The 21,194-nt window shown below is 47.8% G+C and overlaps 1 protein-coding gene across 2 annotated transcripts in view; it reads right to left on the reverse strand.

The window, feature by feature from the left end:
- Window positions 1-1,084: 1,084 nt before the first annotated feature.
- The window catches only part of stxbp6 (syntaxin binding protein 6 (amisyn)), an 88,858-nt gene continuing 68,748 nt past the window's right edge, over window positions 1,085-21,194 (reverse strand). For both annotated transcript variants that reach the window (XM_039741410.1, XM_039741409.1), the window contains exons 5-6: window positions 11,583-11,740; window positions 1,085-1,464 (exon numbers count right to left, since the gene is read on the reverse strand). In XM_039741410.1, coding sequence (XP_039597344.1) covers window positions 1,441-1,464; window positions 11,583-11,740 — 182 coding nt within the window. In that variant the 3' untranslated portion in view covers window positions 1,085-1,440. The remainder of the gene's footprint in view (window positions 1,465-11,582; window positions 11,741-21,194) is intronic.

The following is a 21,194-nucleotide window of genomic DNA, read 5'->3' on the forward strand; positions in this document are numbered from 1 at the left end:
GGACTCCAGTGTTCATGTCCTGCGCTGTTTTAGAAGCACACGTTTCACATTCACTAAAACGAGATTAGTATTGAAAATGTCCCGATCATCGTAACCACGCAGACCTCTGTGCAGCCTGAGAGCAGAGGGGCGGGGCCGGATGTTGGCGACACCCAATCCCAGTCCTCCTCACAACACCGTCCACGGCTCGCAATGTGAACTTCTCTTAAATGAATGACTTTGTAGGACTTCTAATGGGGCCCATCGGTGTCCTCCGTGCCACAATGGGTGGCATTCCTTGTGGTTTTGTTTTGCATTTAAAGGAATTTTAACTGTGCATCCTCATTCTGAAAATTCTCCGTCCAAAGGCCCCCTAAGCACACACACACACACACACACGAGACCCCCACATTTCCTAGACGATACTCACACAACGTATGCCACCTACCCTATCACGGACGCCCGGAGAACGTTGGACTTCTTGGGTTTCTCACAAGGCAGCTAAACACAGGGGTGACGACATTACTGGCCCCTGTAAAGTGGTCCCTCCTGGTCCGCTGTGCCCGTGCCACACTCCACCACAGACACGTTGTGAAGGGTACACACTTAAGACCCTGCGTAACTCCATCAACACTGTGGCCATATTGGCAGCAGTCCTAATGACCCAGTGAGGTACCCGTCACTCCTTCTTGTCGCCCACCTGCCAGCCATGCCCAATTGTTCTACATCACGCTGCAGGCGGAGTCCCTGTGAATATAAAGTGCTGCCCAAGGTTCACATTCAAAGCCGGGTGGTCCGCTGAATATCTCAGATTGTCCACAAGTGCCAGGCGAGTCCAAGCCTCCTTCACAAAAATGAATCCACACAGTAAAGTTTTATTATTGCGGAGGCCATCTCAAGGAGAGCAGCGAGGAGCTTCTCCCAAAGTCACAGAGGGTCACGAGTGTCCACGTCGAGTCGCCGACCACAGCGGGATGGACTGACATTTGACAGCCAGCCTGGCCGATGAGAAGACGACGAAATAAATCAAAAAAATCAAACGCGCTGGGAGTCAACAGAACACGAGGAGCTTGAAAAGTCGGGATGCGAAGGAGAGACGGCCAGAGCCCAGGTGCATGACTTTATTAACATCGAGCAAATGCGAGAAATCACAGAGTACAGCTGGAGAATCGAGCGGCGCGGACACGAGCCCCAAATCACGCGGCTCGCATTTCATGGGAAATAAATAATTTAAAAAAAACGACACACAAACCAGAGAGGCTGCGGGTGGGAAACGAAAATGACGAGGCTGCGCTCGGAGCGTCTGCTCTGGACCACGCGGACGCCACGCCACGTCCTACACAAGCTCCAATTATTCACTGCTGTGGATCAAAGTTAAAAAAAAGAGAGGTGTCTGGAAGTGAGTGGGCCCGAAAGGCCTGGGCGTCCATCCTGGAGGGTCCCCAAACAGCTGGCACGGCCTCAACATTTGTGCTTCATGGCGAGCTGAAAAAGAAGAAGGGGAAGGGGAGAGACAACCACTCCTGCGTTAATGGAGGACGAGAGGAAGAGGAAGAAGAAGCAGCAGCAGCAATGGCACAAAGGCCACAACAAGGCGTCCCTGCTGCCATTCACCTGACACAAAGGCACTGGCACTGCAATGGACTGGCAATAAAACGGCAGCAGGCAGGAGGGCTAAGATGGGCGTGGGATGGATGGAGGATTTCTAATGGAGATCAGGCTCGTCCTCTGTGCCCATGTATACCAGCCTGGCATTGGGTCAAAGTGGGCATACAAGAGACTGTCTGGCACCCCAGAAGTGTCCTTCCTATCTGTCTGTTCCTCTCTGACGGAGTGCCATGTAGTGCCTTTCACGTTTGTCACTCCTGCTGCATCTGTTTGTCCGTCTGTCTGTCTCATTTAACTTTGATTTATATTTCTATGTTAAGTCCACACAGTGCCCTTCATGTCCATTCATCCAGACATTTCAAACAAGAACATAAGGATTGACCACTCAGGCTCGTTGGTGTAGCTGGCAGCCAAGACGTCCTGCACTTCTCTTAATATACAGTATGCTGAGGCTCTTCTTCACTCTTTTATAGCGCCTTTCCTATCTTTATGTCCAGCTCATTTTCTGTCTTGCGTATCAATCAATCATGGAGTCCATTTACCTGGCATAAAGCTCCGCTCCCAGGGGTCTGCGGGTGTCTGTGTGACGGCCCTCAGGGGTGACAAACGTGCGCAGTGACCAGGCTGAGAAGGGCACAGCTGACTGAAATCACAAAAAAGCTTCCTGCAGTTTGCAGAAGGCCCACCAGATGGCACACAAAGCCTAAAGGAGGCCGTGCCATCCAGCTGAGGTTTGTCGTTGGCCTGCCAGGCAGTGCGGAATCTGCGGCAATTCATGGAGTTTCAGAGGAAAACTGTGAATGTTCTCCTTAAAAGCAGAGTGGGCTTCACTTAAATGGCAGCTTCTTAAAATGGCTGCTGTGATAGGCTGACCAGAACTGGTCACCAGTTCAGTGTAACAACACCACACCAGTAAGGCACATGGGGGCTTTGGGGACCCCAGATAAAGGTTTAAATTCTGACTTTGATTGTGGGCCTTCACTGACCACTAGAGGGAGTCGGCGTCAGCCCACCTTTGGCTCTCTGTCTCCTAATCTGCGTGGGCAACAACACGGAGCCTGGCACTGGTTCTGTTCTTGGGTTAGAAGTGTCAGACAAACTAGAAATGGAGATCCAGCAAGGGCAGGGTGAACTGCAGAGGGCCCCCACTGAACAGCGCCAAAGCCAACACGATGGCAGGCATCAGGAGGGAGCCCCTTAGATGTTCCTCTGGGACTCTACAGTATATGGTGCCGTCCATAGTGGGCATCTTCTTCTGGCAGATTATATGCACATTTCATTCTTCAAAGAGGTGGGCCAGTGCCTCGGTGACAGCTTTGGGCCCTCTCACCCTTCTCTGGACCACCTGACATGAACGTTTGCTTTTACGTCACTCGTCCTCCATCGTCTCTGCTGGCCTGAGACCCAGTGAGTGTCACCTGAGCTAAGGACAGACGGTCGGTCACTGCTGTGATCCTTGGTCTGATGGATGTGGAGACGAGTGCACTGTGTGGTGCTTGTCTGGGGTGTCACCCGAGGTGCGATGCCCGTGTCTGAGGTTTGAGACAGCAGACCACCAGTTCTTACCAAAGGGATGGGCTGTCGCTCATCTGTTGCCATATTATGGACGGAAAAAGGGCAAGGTCTACCACTGCTGGGAGGACTGGTGGCAATGTGGGAACTTCACTGAAGGTACACTACTTGTTGGAAGGGATTCCAAAAAAACAGAAATGCTTTTCATTTCCTACACAAACGGTTTGTCTTAGGCACAAATTTCAGGTATTTCAGCTCAGGCCTTAAAAAAGAGGGAAGCCTTTGACTGGTTTGGTGTGCACAGTCGGAGAGTAAAGGTGCCATATAACAGAGAGACACCCAGTAAACACTGGCACTACACGGAGCCTGGCGCGCCATCTGTTTATAGCGCCTTTCACATCTCTTGTTATGTATAGCGCCTCATCTATGTACGTATTGTATAGCGCCTTTCTCATCTGCCCACCACTACTTCTCACAGGGAAGGATTCTGAGGGTCCTCACAGAGGGTCTGTCTCATGTGAGATGTAAAGCCACCTCTGTAATGGGCCGCTTTGGGGTATTCGAAGGCGCCGCGCCGGCCGCACACTCCGCTGCTATCATCATTGCCTTTGAATTCCATTTTAAAACACGTCACTTCTTGTACCTGAGGCAGCTCATTTCTTTGAGCATTCGAGGTGGTCTCGTAAATGTACAAACCATCTCAGCGTGACTGGGGTACCTGGGGGAAGCAACAGTAAAACTGCAGAGAAGCAGAGGGACGGATGTCTCGCTCGTTTGACTCGTGCCAACCATACTGTGCCCCGGCCCGGTTCAGCAGCATTCGTGAACAGTGCGATCGCTAAACGTGCCCAGCACAGAAAACAGACGTGACGTCAATGATGCGACAAGTCTGGTGGTGTGATTCTCATTCCATTCAACGCCATTTGGGTTAGAAATTTGAGTTTGTTCTCACCTCACACGTGAACATAAATCTGCAAGAGGGGAGAGCGTCGTCCTGCCACACACGACTCCAAAACGGCCACAAAATCGGGGAAATCAAGCAGGCCCTCCCTCCAGTCTTACTAGGGCATTACACAAAGTCGCGTGCCCGGACCCAGAAGTGCGAGTGCAGGCCAGAGCGGGGCATAGGGAGGGGGCACCAGCATGCCTGGCCACGGGACGGAACAGACGGGCCTAGTGGGAGTCCACCCTTCGTAGACCAGCAGGGCACACTTTGGCTCTCCTCACGTGTCACGAGGCCTTTACAAAGACTTCCTGTGGTGGGAACGGCACTTGGAGCGCGTCACTAAAGTGTGGCTTCATCTGTGCAGGGCGGCCTTTGATTACTTTTGGGTACCAAGGATTCCCAGGCCACGTACTGAATGAAGTATGAAAGATCAGGAGAGATCTGCTCCAGTGACCTCACTGCACTGATGAAGAGGCACTTTAGTGACATTGTAGAAGTGTCATTATCACCAAAGACACATTTGTTAAGATGTTGTCACATACGAGGAAATGACAATGCCACTCAAACCATTGGCCACCGTCACTGGCCTGCAGCAAAGAGAGAAGAACTGTGAGTGTCACCTTAGGGCTTAAGGACATCACAGCAGTTTATTCTGTCCTTGGATCATAAAACGGGACTTATTGATTCTCCCAGTGTATAAATAAATGATATCGACATGAGAAACAAGGACCCAACTGGCCGAAGCTGAGGCTCGGACAGCAGTAGCAGGAAGATCGGAGGCTGTGTTAGTACTCCTCTCTGAGGGGAATGATATCGAGGCGTACTTTTTAATTTTTGAGCGTGCTGCCACTAGAAATCTTTGGGCGAGGGCAGACTGGGCCAACATACTCGCGCCATACATGAAAGGCGGCACACAGCGGGTTTCTCATGACCTCCCTGAGGAGCAGGCCGCCCATCATGACACCCTTAAGGGTAAAATCTTCAGACACTATGGCATAACTCCGGACCAGCAGGTGATGGAATGGAGGCTCTGAAAGTTCGACATGGAACGGCCAACAAGAGCCCAGGTCTTCAAAATTTGGGGGAAAACCGGGCACTGGCTACGGACAGATACTAAGAAGAGCTAACCTGCGGAACACTGGTGAATGGCCAACTGGAATATCTCACCCAGCAGGTCTGCAAACAACCCTATAAAAACGTGGAAGCCCTTATTGAGGAGACTGAGCGCCACCGGGAGAGTCCGTTCGTTTAGCCCGATAAGGATGTGTCGCTCCTCCTGAGCCCACCTGACTCTCCAAAGAGCCTGCAGTCAAACCTCGAGAGAAGCAGTCCAGCCTTCCCACTCTTTCAAGCCCCTAGATAAGTGAGTCGATGGACTGTTCGTGGAGACCAAGGGAGGAAGGCATTGTGCTTCAACCAAACCTCGGCCTCTTCCTTATACTGGGGTGGTTTTGATACACAGGCACCGAATCATCGCTATGTTTGATCTCCATTGTCGCTCACCGTTTGTTCTGCCTTAGAAATAGGAGCAGTCTCACCTTTATCCATGGGGAAGCCCAATGTTACAGGTCGGCCCGTTGTGTCATTACTTATAAGAACATCCCGAGAAAACTAACGGTCGTGGCGTTACCCGAGCCTCCTTACTCAGTCATCCTTGGGCGAGATTGGTCTAATAGTTTGAACATAAGCACTCCTATAAATAAGCTGGGCCTAGTTATGGATGGAATAACTCGATCACGGCTGCCTCCATGCCGTGTCTCCTGGCAGACAGATCCCATGTCGCCAGAGTAGAAAGTTCAACTACAACCCCAGAAACGGAATCCGCAACCGCTGTGGACAGGAGGACTGAAACTCCACTCACTGAGGTCATCAGGGATCCATGAGCGCTTTACAATGTAAGTTCAGGATAATGCCGGCCTCCTTTAAACGGGAGCAATGGACGAAGACTCCGTCAAGTTTGCAAATCATGCAGTGGTTTCAGTTAATGGCCAACATACGTATAACCCCCTGCCACAAGGACCTCACTTTGTTTTGAATAACGATCTCTTGTTTCAGGCAGCAGAGCATGAGGGTGAGGTGAGGTTGCTGTTGCCAGTCCCACGTACCTACCGGTGGCAGGCATGTGAACTAACTCTCACCCACCTTCTAGGTGCCCATCTAAGTGCTGAAAAAACTCTAGAGGGGATTAAACTCCCATTTTATTGGCTCAGAATAAATGAGGAGGTCTGCCGTTTCTGCACTTCCTGTCCGGAGTATCAGTTACGTCAGATTTCCAAAAGGGACCATGCTCCTTTATTTCCCTCCCCTTTATTGATATCTCATTTGAATGAATTGGTATCGTTCTCGTTGGACCTTTAGAACCCTCAGCCCAAAGCCATAGATACATTTTGGTCATTGTCGACTAAGCTATTCAGTTTTCAAAGGCCATTCCGTTACGTACGGCAACTTCCACAAATATCACACAATATCACTGGTAGGGGTCTTTGCATGAGTAGGAATCCCTAAAGGAGTCCTAACTGACCAGGAAACTCCTTTTACTTCAGAGACATTCAGGGAAGTTGCTAAGTTACTCCGAATAAAGCATCTAAAAGCCGCAGTCTACCACCCTCAAACAGATTAGGTTTGGCAGAGAGGTTTGAGAAGACCCTGAACAGATGCTTCGTGAGGTAGTTAGTGAGGATGGGAGAAATTGGGATCAGTTACTGCCCCTTGTCCTATTTGCCTACCGGGAAGTGCCACAAGCCCCCATGGGGTCTCCCCTTTTGCATTGTTATATGGATGGCAACCCCACGGTATTTCTGTCATACTAAAAGAAGGATGGGAAGAGGAGGCTATTCCCTCTACTAAAATATTACACGATAGATTTGACCCTTCTTAAAGAACATATGGATAAGGCTCACTCAGCTCAGGCTTGATATTATAACCGAAACACAACCTCAGGGAGTTCCTCCCAGGGGATCATGTTATGGTTTCATATCTACCTCCCATTCCAAATTGTTGGCACACTGGCAAGGCCTGTATGAGATTAAGGAAAGAAAAGGACTCATCGATTACTTGGCCAAACAACCCAACCGTCGATGGAGCAAATGGGTAGATGTTTGAACTGTGGAAGGAAAGGGAGACAGACCTCCCCTCCGTGACAACCCCATTCCCTTTCAATTCAAACCTCAGACCCAATCTAACTCCTTCCCAAAGACGGGAGTTGGAAATAGCAATCCTGTCCACCCTGGATGGTAGTAAGAGAACGACCTGGATGAACTTCACTGATTGAGCAGGACATTGTTACAGATCTGGGGGTGATTGTCCGGGAATGCCCCGATACCCTTCCTGAGACAAAAAGAGCAGAAGTCATGCATATGTTGGAACTGGGTGTGAATGAAGAAAGCCACAGCCCATGGTCCAGCCCTATTGTCTTGGTTCCTACACCTGACGGGAGCTGGAAGTTTTGTAATGACTTCCAACGTCTCAATCGGGTCTCTAAAATGAATGGGTACCCGATGACCCTGGTAGACGGAACTCCTTGAGCGGCTAGGGAATGCACAATTCCTAACTGCTTTAGACACGACCAAAGGGTGCTGGCGAATTCCCTTAATGGACTCTGCTAAAGAGAAAACTGCATTTAGCACTCCTAGTGGACACTGGCAGACTAGGGTTCACCCATTTGGACTGCACAGGGCTACCGCAAACCTCTCACCGTCTAGTGGACAGAGTGCTCAAAGCCCACAGTACTTCTAGTGCCACCTGTCTGGATGATGTGGTCAGCTATTCCGGCACACGGGAAGAACACTTACGGCAGGTCAAAGCTGTTCTGCTGACGCTAGCTAAAGCAGCCTTTCGTATCAATCCGATTAAACGATCGGGGGGACAGAAAGACCACAGTGTTCAAAAGTTGATGCCCACCTGACAAACAAGCGGCACGTCCAAGCCTTTCTACGATTCTCGAGTTACTACCGTCGGTTCGTACCTCGTTTTTCAGAGTGAGCGACACCCTTGACTGATCTGACAAAGAAGAGGGCTCCCTATAAGGTGGTATGGGTGAAAAAACGGAAACTGCATTGTGTGACCTGAAACAGGCCCATATGTCAGCACCTGTATTAAAAATTCCTGACTTTTCTACTCCCTTTATTCTCCAGACCGACGCATCGGACACAGGACTTGGAGCCGTGCTGAGCCAAAGTGTCGACAGGGCTGAACACCCAGAAAAGCCAGAAACTGCTAGACTGGGAAACCAGGTATGCAGTGGTGGAGAGAGGGGCCCTGGCGATTAGGTGGGCTGTGATTTAACGGAGGTGCTACCTGTTGGGTCGAGAGGGTACCTTGGTCACGGATCATGCTGCATTACAGTGGATGGCAGTCTAACCCACAGGTCACCAGGTGGCTTTTAGACCTTCAGCCATATTGAATCGAGGTCATTTATCGCCGATGCCTTTTCTTGTGTTTACGACCTCTTGCTTTGGGCTGGCCGGCCCGATGGGTTTGGGCTGTCATGTCTCGCACGTGCGCTTAGAAGGTAGCCAAGGGGTCCAAATGGCAATGCAAGTACAAGAGATAGGGGGTTGGAGACAAGCATTAACACCTCCGTCCCTCTTTCGACAGAACAACAGAAGAATAACGTTTCTTTTCTACTTCCGTCCCAACCAGACGACATCACTTCTGATGATGTCATTTCCACTTCCTGCCGTTTCAGTATAAAAGCTCCACCCTGTCTCTATTGGATTGCCTACTGTAAGTTTTACAAAGAGACCATCGCCCGTCATTTTTTAAATCAGCGCTCCAAACGCTTTACAGGGAGGCTCCCCAAATCTTTTATTTGTTTTTGTGTATTTATTTCTTGACAATAGGCGGTGCACATACCATCTGCAACGAAACCCACATCATCTAAGGAATTGCGCACATCACTGGCACAGTGGGTGGCACTGCTGCCCCCTCTCAACTCCAGAATCCCTGGCCCAGTCACCGTCTGTGTGACGACTGCACAATCCTCCATCATCATCGTTTAAATTCCTCCCTGCATCCCAAAAATGCTTATGGAGCAGCTCTACCTTGGGCACCCAGGCAGCATAGTGGCAGTGTGTGTGACACATTACCGAGTAGAGAAGCCCACTAAATGCCCACTGGCTGGTGGCCTCTCACTGGCCTGCTGTGCTGCTTCCCTGTCTGTCACTCAGGTTTAGAGTATGGTGTTTTTGTGTGTGTGTGTGTGCGCGCGTGCACTCACGTGTTCAGGAAATGCCATTTCCAGCCGAGTGACTTTGACTTTTGCGGTCACCGGTGGTCACTCAACATCCCGACTTCTCCCATCACACACAGATGAGGGTCATTTTGAGCTCCTCACTTGACCTATCAGCTCAACAAATTTGTTTTACTTGTTTGAGTCATAAAAGTGCCAACACGCTTTGCCATGTCGTTACTGAAACACAGAAGGTGGCACTGGACACTCCAGACTGTGGTGGCCTGAAGGCCTCCAAACCGAACCAAGAAAGGAATGAAGCAGAGGGACAGGACAAAGAACGGCCGGACAATGGGCCAGCGCTGGGGCCAGCAGGTCCAAGGAGTCCACCGATGGCCTGAAGACGTTGTCCTCAAAGGCAGAGGCTCACAGGCTTGTGTTGAAAATATCTAATGAGGTGGACACCGAAGACAACAAACATCAGATAAAAACTAAACGGCTGCAAATGCATGGAAGACTTAAAACGGGGATAAAAAAGAAAGATGGCAAAACAACAACAACAACGCACTTTATTTAGTAAAAATACAAAGAGTTAGGGGGCCACACAGCCGAGGATCAGGACACGGCTACAGGTACACAAGCCAAAGCCAAGATGCCTCTGCTGTGCCCCCAAGTGACAAAGGGCTGAGAAGGACGAGAAGAACTGAAGAGCGGCTGGCCACTCAATCACACAGCTGAGGCACTCGGGACTATCAAAATGGCGGGCTTACCAGGGTCACCTCGTGTGGCCGACGTCAAAAGCAGAAATACAAGGCACGACTGAAAACAGGGAGAAGGCGCTATATGAGCCACTCCTGGCCACCCTCAGTGAGCAGACGCATCTTCTGGTGCACCAAACATGGACGGAACATCATGGAAAGGCACTATAAACTTTGTGGGCGCCGGACTGCAAAGTGTATGGCTGCTGGTTCAGTCCCCACCTCTGACTGTCCTGCGTGATCCTCCGCGAGTGACGCCACCCCATACGAAATCAACTGGGTGGTGAAAAGGCGCTATATAAAACAGTGTGAGACTTCCACAGAAGATGTGCCACCTCAGAACTGACCCCTTGTGAGGGAGTGTGCCCTGTAGCCAGTGGGCATCCCTAAAAGTTATTTCTTCAAACACATGGCACTTCTGCATTTGCCCTGTGAAATTGTGTTCCTGGGTACAGCGTTTCCTATAAATTTTATTAAACAGTTTGCCCAGACTGGTGTTTTGCATTGAAATTAACGGGACACTGGTAAGGCCGAAACACAAAAGCCTTTAAGCTTACTGAGTAGGTCTAGTTTACAAGCCAAGAAATGTATCGAGCGTCGATCACGCAGACGTCGTAAAATACCCGACACAAAACAAAAGAAGACCCCACTTCAGTGGTATTTATGTGTGAACACATCCTTACCTCTGAGAAACAGTGCCAGGCATTTGAGATAAGACGATACTTCTCACGAAGACTTTTATTGTCACAAGCACAGAGGACACATTTATTCCGTTTCTCTGCTTTTATTTCAGGGTGGCAGTTTGTGCCCGAATGCCTTCATTGTAAAGCACCAGTGCAGGCCAAATAGTGTATATATATATATATATATATATATATATATATATTTATATATTTATATAATAGGCGTTGGAACACACACAGCTTTGAGTATCAAACGCATAAATGTCATGTTGGTGAAGAAATAAGTTGGACTTGCATTTGATGTTAATGGTGCAATACTCCCAAACAGCCTCTAGATGGCACTGTTTAAACAAATGTAGAATAAAAAGAATCAAAGAGGGCTTTGTATCCGCAGGACCCTTTCGTTTCCAGCCTCGAAGTGCACTGGACCTTTGACTTCTCGTTGGGGGTATCAAGGCCGCTTCAGCCTTTGCAAATAAAATGAGAGTCAATGGCACAGCGGGTGGCTCTGCCACCTCACATCCCTGACGTCACGGGTTCTAATCCTGCCTCAGGGCCTTGTTGTGCCCATGCTGGTCCTCTGCTTTACAAATGGAGTTCATAATTTTGAGTTCATGTGGTTAAACTTGGATCCACAAACTTGGAGTGCAAAAAAGCCCAAGGGGGTCCACCTGAGTGACAGACTGGACATCCTGCCCTTCTTCTCTAACCCTGTGGTGTGCTGAGCCAGTGACGTCACTTCAAGAGGGGCCTACCTGATTAAAGGGATGGCTCAGTTATGGGGCACCCACCTCTGTACCCCCCATCTGGTCATCTTTTTTAAAATTGAAGCTTATTATTTAAACACGACCCTCTCCCATTTGAGCCAGGGTCTCTTTAGAGCCCCCCACAGCCAAAGGACAGACAGACAAATGGAGGCCTCTCACCTTGTGTGCCGTCTCGGCGAACTGCTGGGCGCTGTTCATCATCTCGCCCGTCTTCTCCTCCGCTCTGCCTAACCGTTCCCCGCGTTCATTTAGGGCCTGGCTCGCCTTCTGTACGGCGCTGGTGACGCTGTCTGCTGCTGAATTGAAGATGCTGTTGCCTGAGGAAGAAACAAGATGCATCAGAACAAAACAAAGCCCCCTTGAGCCACTGCACAAAGCCCCCAGAAGTGTAAAGACGCCTCGGCCGTGCCAATCGGAGAACTCGCCATCTAAGTAACCCAAGCCAGTGCTTACCCAGGGTGGCCTTCACTTGCAACAGACGGAGGCCACTCTGCATTTTCCAACCTGTGGTGCACCTCACCTTCTTCCAGAGCTTTCTCAGTCCTCACTAACTGCGTGTCTCGAGGTGGTGTGAACGTCACCACCACTAACTGAGGTTGAGACCACGGAGATGAAACATGCGCACCAACAATACTCCAAAAATGTGAAAGCATAATATGGGGATCATTTGGGAGATCTGGTGCCCCCTAATTAGCCCTATGGACCCCTCGAAGTCCTGATATCAAAACTGTAGGACACTTCTTGAAAATACATTTTTAAATCACAGGTAAGGTGGGCAGGCAGGGCGTGTCATAGGAGGGGAGGGGCTAGACGCTTGAGCAGCTCAGGCTGGGCGGGGTTACATATTTGAGTGGCAGGAGCCCATCTGGCACTCTTTCACAGGAAGCGAATGGGCAGGAGCCATGCGCCAGCTTGAACTGGTCTGGGTGAAGCGGAGGCGTGTGACAGCAAAGTGTTAACAGTGCAGAAGACTGGCATCACGTGGTCTGCCGTGATGGCGTTTCTCGAGCTCCATAAGAAGTCCCGTTAGGCCTCTTGAGTATCGTTCAGGTACCACACGTGGGTTAGGCTGAACGGTGACTCGCCGTGTGCCTCAGTCTGCCCACTACCATATGCCCAGGTACAGAGGGGTCACAGAGGTCACTGCAGGACGCCCCTGCCCTCTGTGCTCTAATCAGCTGCAGCTGCGGCCCGTGGCAGGGTGACCTTTGTGACACGTCATCGCTGCCATCATATTAGTGCTGTTGTGTACGCCTCATGAAAAGTGGCCATCCTGTGTGACGTGCGCCAGAAGCACGAGGGGGCGTGGCCTTTGCTAGCAGATTGTGTCCCCGTTGTCACACGTGAGCCAGTTGAGCGCGATCACGCAGCACACGGGCCGCTAACAGCAAGGAACCACCTCCTCTGCCCACTTAGCTGCCAAAGGTCGGCGTTCATCGCAAAGTGGAGGATGAAGAAAGACAATCAAAGACGTCTGCAGTAATCCACTCCAAACTTTTGTGTTCTTCTTCCCTCAATTTTAGTTTGGATGGAATGGAGTGCCAGCTGATCCACAGCACTTGTCCTTCCTCATTACAGCGGTGTAGTCGGCAGGATTAGCTGGTGGACCTGGTGGTGGTTATACAGCAAAGGTGCAAGCAGCTGCCAATCTAGGTGGCAGCCCAGCGCCCTGCAGATGCTGAGGTGAGAAATTAGGCTTAGTGACCTGGCGCCATTGGCCATCATAGGACTGGGCACAGGGGAGGAGACCCTCACTTGATAAGAACTCTCAGTGCTGGGAACTGGGAGGTTAACTTGTGGGGGAAAACTGGCCCAGCAGCCAAAATCATTGAGATTGTGCCCAGCAACTTCCTCACCCATGACCTCCTGGTAAGCCTTGCCCAACCTGTTGTTGGAAGAGGGAAAGCCGCCCACTGCCACTGTACAACCTTACTGGCTGAGAGATCAGAGGAGTGAAGAAGGCCACGGCCACCCATCAGACTGGGGGCTACACGCGTGCCATGGCTCCATGTGTGCCGAGCTCAGCCATGCTGTGCCCAACCACCCGTGACTCAGACAGAGCAGCGATCATCCCCTCCATAATGCCAGGCGGATGCTCCCAACTCGGCCGTGAGTTCTCCCAGCTGATTTAATGGATATCCTGCAGTGCCGGAGTTTCAGGCCTGCCATCTCTACCTCCGCTTTGTGATTCTTTACATTTCCTTACATTCACTTGCACTTCTCCCAAAATCTACCAGCTGGTATTTTGTGGCACTCAGGCTGATGCCAGCTTTACTGTTAGTTTGGCCTCACAGCTACAGGCGACTGGCACTAAACCTCCAGTTCTGGCATTTTGCCTGCTCTCTCTCCCTGTGCCCATGCTGGCCTCACTCCGAGTGTTCACACATTCAGTGACTCTGTGCCAGTTATGACGGTGCCCTCAGGTGAAGTGGCATTCCATCCTGGGTTGGTTCCTGCATCATGCCCAAAGCTCGAGGGGTAGACTTGAGCTCCCCAAACCCTAAAGCCACACTCACTGTGGTCACTGGATGGATGGCTGGCCTCTCCAGATGTGCCCGGCTCTGATGGTTGATCTGCTGAGGGAGAACCTGAAACTAGTGGAGCTGGACAGATGTGTGCGGCTCTCGGCACAAAAACAGAATTGCTCCTTCTCTCCAGCTCTCTCCGGGAATTCTTTTTTGGCTGAAATGGAGAAGGCGAAGTTGTGGGCTTGAAGGTGGGCACAGAAGGCCAGTCTGCTTATTCAAGAAGACTGGCACAATGCAACCTCCTCACACAATTTGGGCTTTTACTTGACTTGGAAATGCCCATCAGCTTCCTAAACCTGAAAGGAAGAACTCAGTCCGTCATCTGTTACTGAATCCACTTTATATTTGGGGGGGGGTCCTGGCCAGTGCTAGCAGAACTGGGCACAAGGTTGGCATCCGTCATAATCAGTTTTGTGAGTCGCTTGATTGCAACACAGTAGCTGCCACAAACAAAAGTCATCAACATGGCAGCAATTAAGAAAAGACAAAATGGTGTTGTGGGAAGTTGAGGGGAGGTAAGGAGGTGTCAATTCAGGGCAATCCGACTACATGCGGGCCTGGCAGTGGACTGGCATCCAATCCAGGGCTAGGTCAGGAAAAAGTGTGTGTGGGCAGCGAGACCCCCTTGTGGACAAACTGTAAAAGTGCATCTGAGCAGACAGTGAGAGTGAGAGGTGGTCTGTTAACGGCGTTGGCGCTGCACTGTCCTTAACACAAACGCACGCCTGCCTTTCTAAAAGGTGCTCGGTAGACGCAGATGGTGGCCAGCGCACAATTCTGATAGGGTCCTTACTGTCACGTGTGTGGTGCACTTCTTAAGTGACACATGCTAACCAACAGTCCACACGTGGCCATCCTTCACTTTTAGCGATTGGCAACAGAAACGAAAAGTGCTACATGATCGATAGATAGATATGATGTGAGAGGCCCTATATACTAGATAGATAGATAGATAGATAGATAGATAGATAGATAGATAGATAGATAGATAGATAGATAGATAGATAGATAGATAGATAGATAGATAGATAGATAGATAGATGGATGAAAGGCACTATAACCAAAAAATAAGGTGTATAATTAGACCAAGGGATAAAACCAGACCCTCCACCAGGGGCATCTGTAATAGAAATTTAATTCAAATTAAAACAAAAAATATATCAGCAGTTCAGAAAGAACCATGCAGTTTTAAAAGCTGTTTATTGAACATTCGCTCTCTTGGCACTAAAGCTGTTTTGGTAAATGATATCATATTAAGTTCAAAATCTGATCTGTGTCTTCTTACTGAAACCTGGCTTAGTAAATGTGACACTGTTCCCCTAGCTGAGGCGTCACCAGATGGATACTCGTTCCTTCATAAGTCTAGAGATTCTGGTCGAGGAGGAGGCCTTGGAATAATTCATTGTAACAAAATGCAAATCACTCCTAAAAATTTAGGCAACTTTACATCCTTTGAGGCATTCATTTTAAATATTAAAACAGATTCCAACACAATTATAGTGCTAGTCTACAGACCACCAGGGCCATATTCATTGTTCATGACTGAATTTAGCAACCTTCTGTCTGATTTGGCTATAAATTATGATCACGTAGTTCTGATGGGGATTTTAATGTACACATTGATGTGGAAACTGACACTTTTAGCAAATGTTTTACTTATTTGTTAAATTCAGTAGGATTTTGTCAGATTGTCAAAGGTCCAACTCATAATCATAACCATACATTAGATTTAATTATAACTTACAAAGTTGAAATTCAAAATTTAAATATTACTCCATTAAATGTAGTTATTTCCGATCACTTCTTAATTACATTTGATTTAGTTCTGCCCATGGCAATGCACTCGCAGATTAAAACAAAGACAGTGCGACATCTAGATTGTAATTCTGCTTCAAAATTTATAGATACCTTGAGTAAGTCGAGTGTAATTGTGGAAAACCATTTAGATCAGTTAACATCAAATGTAAACGTGGAAAACAATTTAGATCAGCTAACATCACATTATAATGTGACCTTGAGAGATGCTCTGGACACAGTGGCTCCCCTAAAACAAAAGTGATCAAAGCACATAGAAACTCTCCCTGGTTTAATGAAAATACTCGAGCTCTTAAATTAGAGTGTCGAAAACTGGAGCGCAGATGGAGAACAACAAAGCTACATGTCTTTCAAATTGCATGGACAGAGAGTGTTAATAAATATAAAAAGCCCTCTTTAAAGCTCGCTCAGAATACTATTCTACATTAATAGATAGCAATAATAAAAATCCTAGGGTACTTTTTAGAGCAGTGGCTAAATTAACAAATGGGAATTCAGATCAACAGTGCAAAATACCAACAGATATTAGCAGTACAGACTTTATGAACTTCTTCAATGAGAAAATTAAAAATATAAGATCCCAGATCTCAGCATCACAGTACAAACCAAATACTAGCTTAGCAGACCCTGTCACATTGCATTCAGCACTTTAATAATTTTAATCCTGTAACTGAGCAGGAAGTCTTAACTTTAATTACTAAAATGAAGCCCACTACTTGTTCCCTAGATCCAGTGCCAACAAAACTAGTAAAAAGTGCAATGGATGTTCTTGCAGCCTATTCTAACCATTATCAATAGTTCATTACTGCATGGCACAGTACCTGATGCACTAAAAGTGTCAGTCATTAAACCTTTACTTAAAAAGTCAGACCTAGACCCACACATACTAAATAACTATAGGCCTATTTCAAATTTACCATTTCTCTCTAAAATACTAGAAAAGTAGTCGCCAGTCAGCTTCAGTCACACCTTACGCATTACAATTTATTTGAGAAATTCCAGTCTGGCTTTCCCTGGTCATAGTACAGAAACGGCACTAACACGGGTTGTAAATGACATTCTGATATCCTCTGATGAAGGAAATTCCACTGTAATTATGTTGTTGGACTTAAGTGCAGCATTTGACACCATTGACCATTCTATTTTACTGCACAGGCTAGAAAACGATGTTGGGCTTACAGGCCCGTGCTCGCTTGGTTCAGTTCTTATTTATCAAATCGATTCCAGTATGTACAGAAATGTGCTGACAGTACTCCATCATTATACACAGAAGTTCAATATGGTGTCCGCAGGGCTCAGTACTGGGACCTTTACTGTTTTCACTTTACATGCTTCCACTGGGATCTCTCATTAGGAAACATAATGTTAATTTTCACTCGTATGCAGATGACACCCAGTTATACCTTTCATTTAAATCAAATGAAGTTTCTCCGATGTTGTCTTTAATTAGTTGTGTTAGTGAATTAAAGGAATGGATGAATGAGAACTACTTGTCTTTAAATACAGATAAAACAGAGATGTTAATTGTTGGAGGGAATGACGCTGATCACAGCAATATTTTGTCATCATTTAACTCAGTTGGAATCCCAATTAATTTTACTGAATCAGCCCGCAATCTAGGAGTTATCTTTGACTCTAGCATGTCATTTAAAGCATATTACAAAGTCGTCCAAAACATGTTTTTCCATCTTAAAAATATTAGGAAATTAAGGCTTTCTAAATAAACAGGATTGTGAGAAATTAATTCATGCATTTATCTCTAGTAGGATTGACTACTGCAATGCGGTGTTCACTGGCTGTTCAAACTGTTCTCTATACAGCCTCCAGTTAATCCAAAATGCGCTGCAAGAATTATTACAAGAACAAGAAAATATGAACACATAACCCAGTTCTTAAATCTTTACACTGGCTCCCAGTTAAGTTTAGGGCAGATTTCAAAATCCTCCTTTTAACATATAAAGCATTAAATGGCCAAGGTCCGCTTACTTGTCTGAACTTATCATGACTTACAAACCTGAGCACATTAAGATCTCAAGATGCCGGTCTGCTTAGGATTCCAAGGATTAATAAAATAACAGTGGGAGGTCGAGCTTTTAGTTACAGGGCCCCTAAACTGTGGAATGGTCTTCCTGCTTCCATAAGAGATGCCCCCTCGGTCTCAGCCTTTAAATCCCGGCTGAAGACTCACTACTTCAGTTTAGCATATCCTGACTAGAGCTGCTGATTAACTGTACATACTGCATCTCTGTTGTTAGTCATTAGCACTATAACATAAGTAACATGATAATTATATTTGAATACTAACCCTCACCTATTCTGTTTCTTTTCTCGGTACCCAAATGTGGCCATTGGTGCCACGCCCACCTGCCAAGTTGTTTGCCTGCCTATGGTAAAGTCATCCCTGATGGAGGATCACAGGAATCATGGGAAAGAGGGTCCTTTCATCGGAGCAACGTTTCAGCCGTGGCATGGCCAAATGGGGAGGCAGCTAGATGGATGAGGTCTCCAGGACTCTAAAAATATCCAAACCTAATTATGTCATATCATCTACTGTTAAACCGTAATTCTAAAATTTTTATTATGCTGTCTTAAGGAATTGTTCTGTTCTGTATATTGTATTGTATTGACCCCCTACTTTTGACACCCACTGCACGCCCAACCTACCTGGAAAGGGGTCTCTCTTTGAACTGCCTTTCCCGAGGTTTCTTCCATTTTCCTACAAGGTTTTTATTGGGAGTTTTTCCTTGTCTTCTCAGAGAGTCAAGGCTGGGGGGCTGTCAAATGGCAGGGCCTGTTAAAGCCCATTGCGGCACTTCCTGTGTGATTTTGGGCTCTACACAAATAAACTGTATTGTATTGTATTGTATTGTATATAATGATAGATAGATGGATAGATAGATGGATGAAAGGCACTATATAATGATAGATAGATAGATAGATGGATAAAAGGCACTATATAATAGATAGATAGATGAAAGGCACTATATGATAGATAGATAGATAGATAGATAGATAGATAGATAGATAGATAGATAGATAGATAGATGGATGAAAGGCACTATATAATAGATAGATAGATAGAAAAGTGTGATATACCAGATAGACGTGAAAGGCACTATTAACTAGATAGATAGCTGTGAAAGGCGCTATATACTAGATACATAGATAAGATGTGAAAGGTGCTATATTAGATAGACAGACAGATAGATGTGAAACGTTTGATATACCAGATAGACGTGAAAGGCACTATATATTAGATAGATAGCTGTGAAAGGCGCTATATAAAAAGGTTGAATGGTCATTGTTTTCCAGTGATACTCTTCCTTGCCCCTGCTAGTCATCATACCACATGTCACCTTTGCTGCCTCACCTGACATGCTCACCTTACCTTAAAGCCGACATTGTAATTCCAGGAGACCCCTCAGTCTCAGTTCCCTTTGCCGGTGGGTTTCCTGACAATTCTGAATTGTCCGCATGTGGCTGTGTGTGTTTTGTGCTCCTCACACACACACACACACACACACACACGTGCGCGTGCCTCTCCCTGCCCCTCTTTGTTGTCTCCACTCGCACTGCCCTGCTGGACCAGACCACCAGGACCCTTCAAACGAGGAGCCCTGAGCTCCACGCGGGGCGGCCACTCGTTCAGCCTGACCTCGCCTGGCCAGCTTCCCAATTTCCATATGCGCTGAGTTCCTGCGCAGTTTTGGCACACAAGAGGGAGCCCACGCAGGGCACATTTGCACATTTCCTTTGTGTTTGTCATTCCAAATGGAAGGAAATTGGATCATTTTAGGCTGGAAAAATTTTTTCCTATAGTCACTTGTTGTGACAGGACCTTAAAAATTTGGACGCATCAGCCATGAACTCCGATTACAGCACAAAAAGCAGAGTTGTGGGAAATCCTGGCATCCACTCAGGCACAGTGGGTGCTTCAGCTCCCAGGGGCCACCTCTGCCCCTTCTCATGTGGATTTGCCAAATGACTAAAGTGTGGGGCACTGGGGTGTCTGGTCTGTCCATCTCAGGCCAAGAGGAAGGCAGGGAGAGGAAAACCAAAAACGACGGTGGAGGTGAGATTTACAAACAACATTAGCAGCCGTGGCCTGTGATCCTGGGCTGACCAATGAAATGTGAAACGACTGCGTTTGGGCTCTGAACGTACCACCTGTGCCCACATGACACTGTGACAATATTTGGCTTCCCACTCATCCATTTCAAAAGTCACCAAGTCGAGATGTGAACGTCCCAGAGGAGCCTCAGCACCAAACACTCATTTGTGTGAATTTGTGCGGTGGAATCTGTCACAATGGTGTGTGCCGCCTAGCTAACAGCTGAAATACCCGGCGTGGTCGGGAGGACAATAAAGTGGCTGGAGAAAAATCGAATTAAAAAAAGCACAACTGTACAAATAGAAATAAATGAACAAACACTGAAGACTCACTAATGTGCTCGTCTTGTGGTCTTGTATGGCTGTCATCATGTTACTGACGCTCAGAACCCGGTGCCCGGGCAGCAGTGGCACTCAAACATACAGAATGCTGGCAGTCACCTCCAGTTCGCCCTCTGGTGGTCATTCTGAGTGTCAACTGGATGAAAACAGGCATACAAGACCACAGGACCACCCCACTACCCAGAAGAGGGGGGGTTAGGGCTGACCAATGAGGAAGACGTGTGCCAAGTGTCATGAAAATTGCTCCAGCTGTCAGGAAGTGATGCTAGAACATCCATACACAAGTACATTGACTTTTATACATATAGAAGATGAGAGATGTCACCGGCACTGCCAGCACTGCCCAACTCTTCATCTGCACGCAGAGTTATAAAGCGCCTGGTGATGACGTCCACTGTAGAAAGGCGCTATATAAAATGTGCTGGTGGTTTCAAGTTTCAAGTGTAAGGTTTTGTGGAATAGACTGGGATGGCACTGTCCTGCATAAAGTACATGTTTAATGACAAGGTGGCACAGTGGGCACTGCTGCTCCTTCATGGTCCTTGTGTCGTGCCTTCAGAGCCCACCTCTGGTTACAAGTTCTCCCCAAGTCCATCCAGCGTTCCTCCACGTCATCATTTGGTTGAGTGTGTGTGTGTGTGTGTGTGAGGGGGGTCTATATGTTGGTTTCTGCATTGGCATGATGCTACTCAGATGGGCTCTAGCCCCACTGACAGGACTCAGTGTTTGAGAATAATTTAATGATAAAGGGGCAGAGTGGCGCAGTGTTCTGGGTTGGTATCTCCCATCAGGCTAGTGCCCACGGCCTCCCTGTGTGTCCTCTGCCAAGTGTGGCTGTGGGTACGTGTATGTGAGTTTGCCCTGTGATGGACTGGACTGCCTGTCCAGGGTTGGTTCCTGCCATTCTGCCAAGCGCTGCCCGAGATGGACTCAGCAGGGCTGGAAAAGGAATAAACGACCCGTGAAGTGGTGGGCT

Source organism: Polypterus senegalus, chromosome 18, assembly GCF_016835505.1.
Source record: "Polypterus senegalus isolate Bchr_013 chromosome 18, ASM1683550v1, whole genome shotgun sequence".
Classification (NCBI taxonomy): Eukaryota; Metazoa; Chordata; class Cladistia; order Polypteriformes; family Polypteridae; genus Polypterus; species Polypterus senegalus.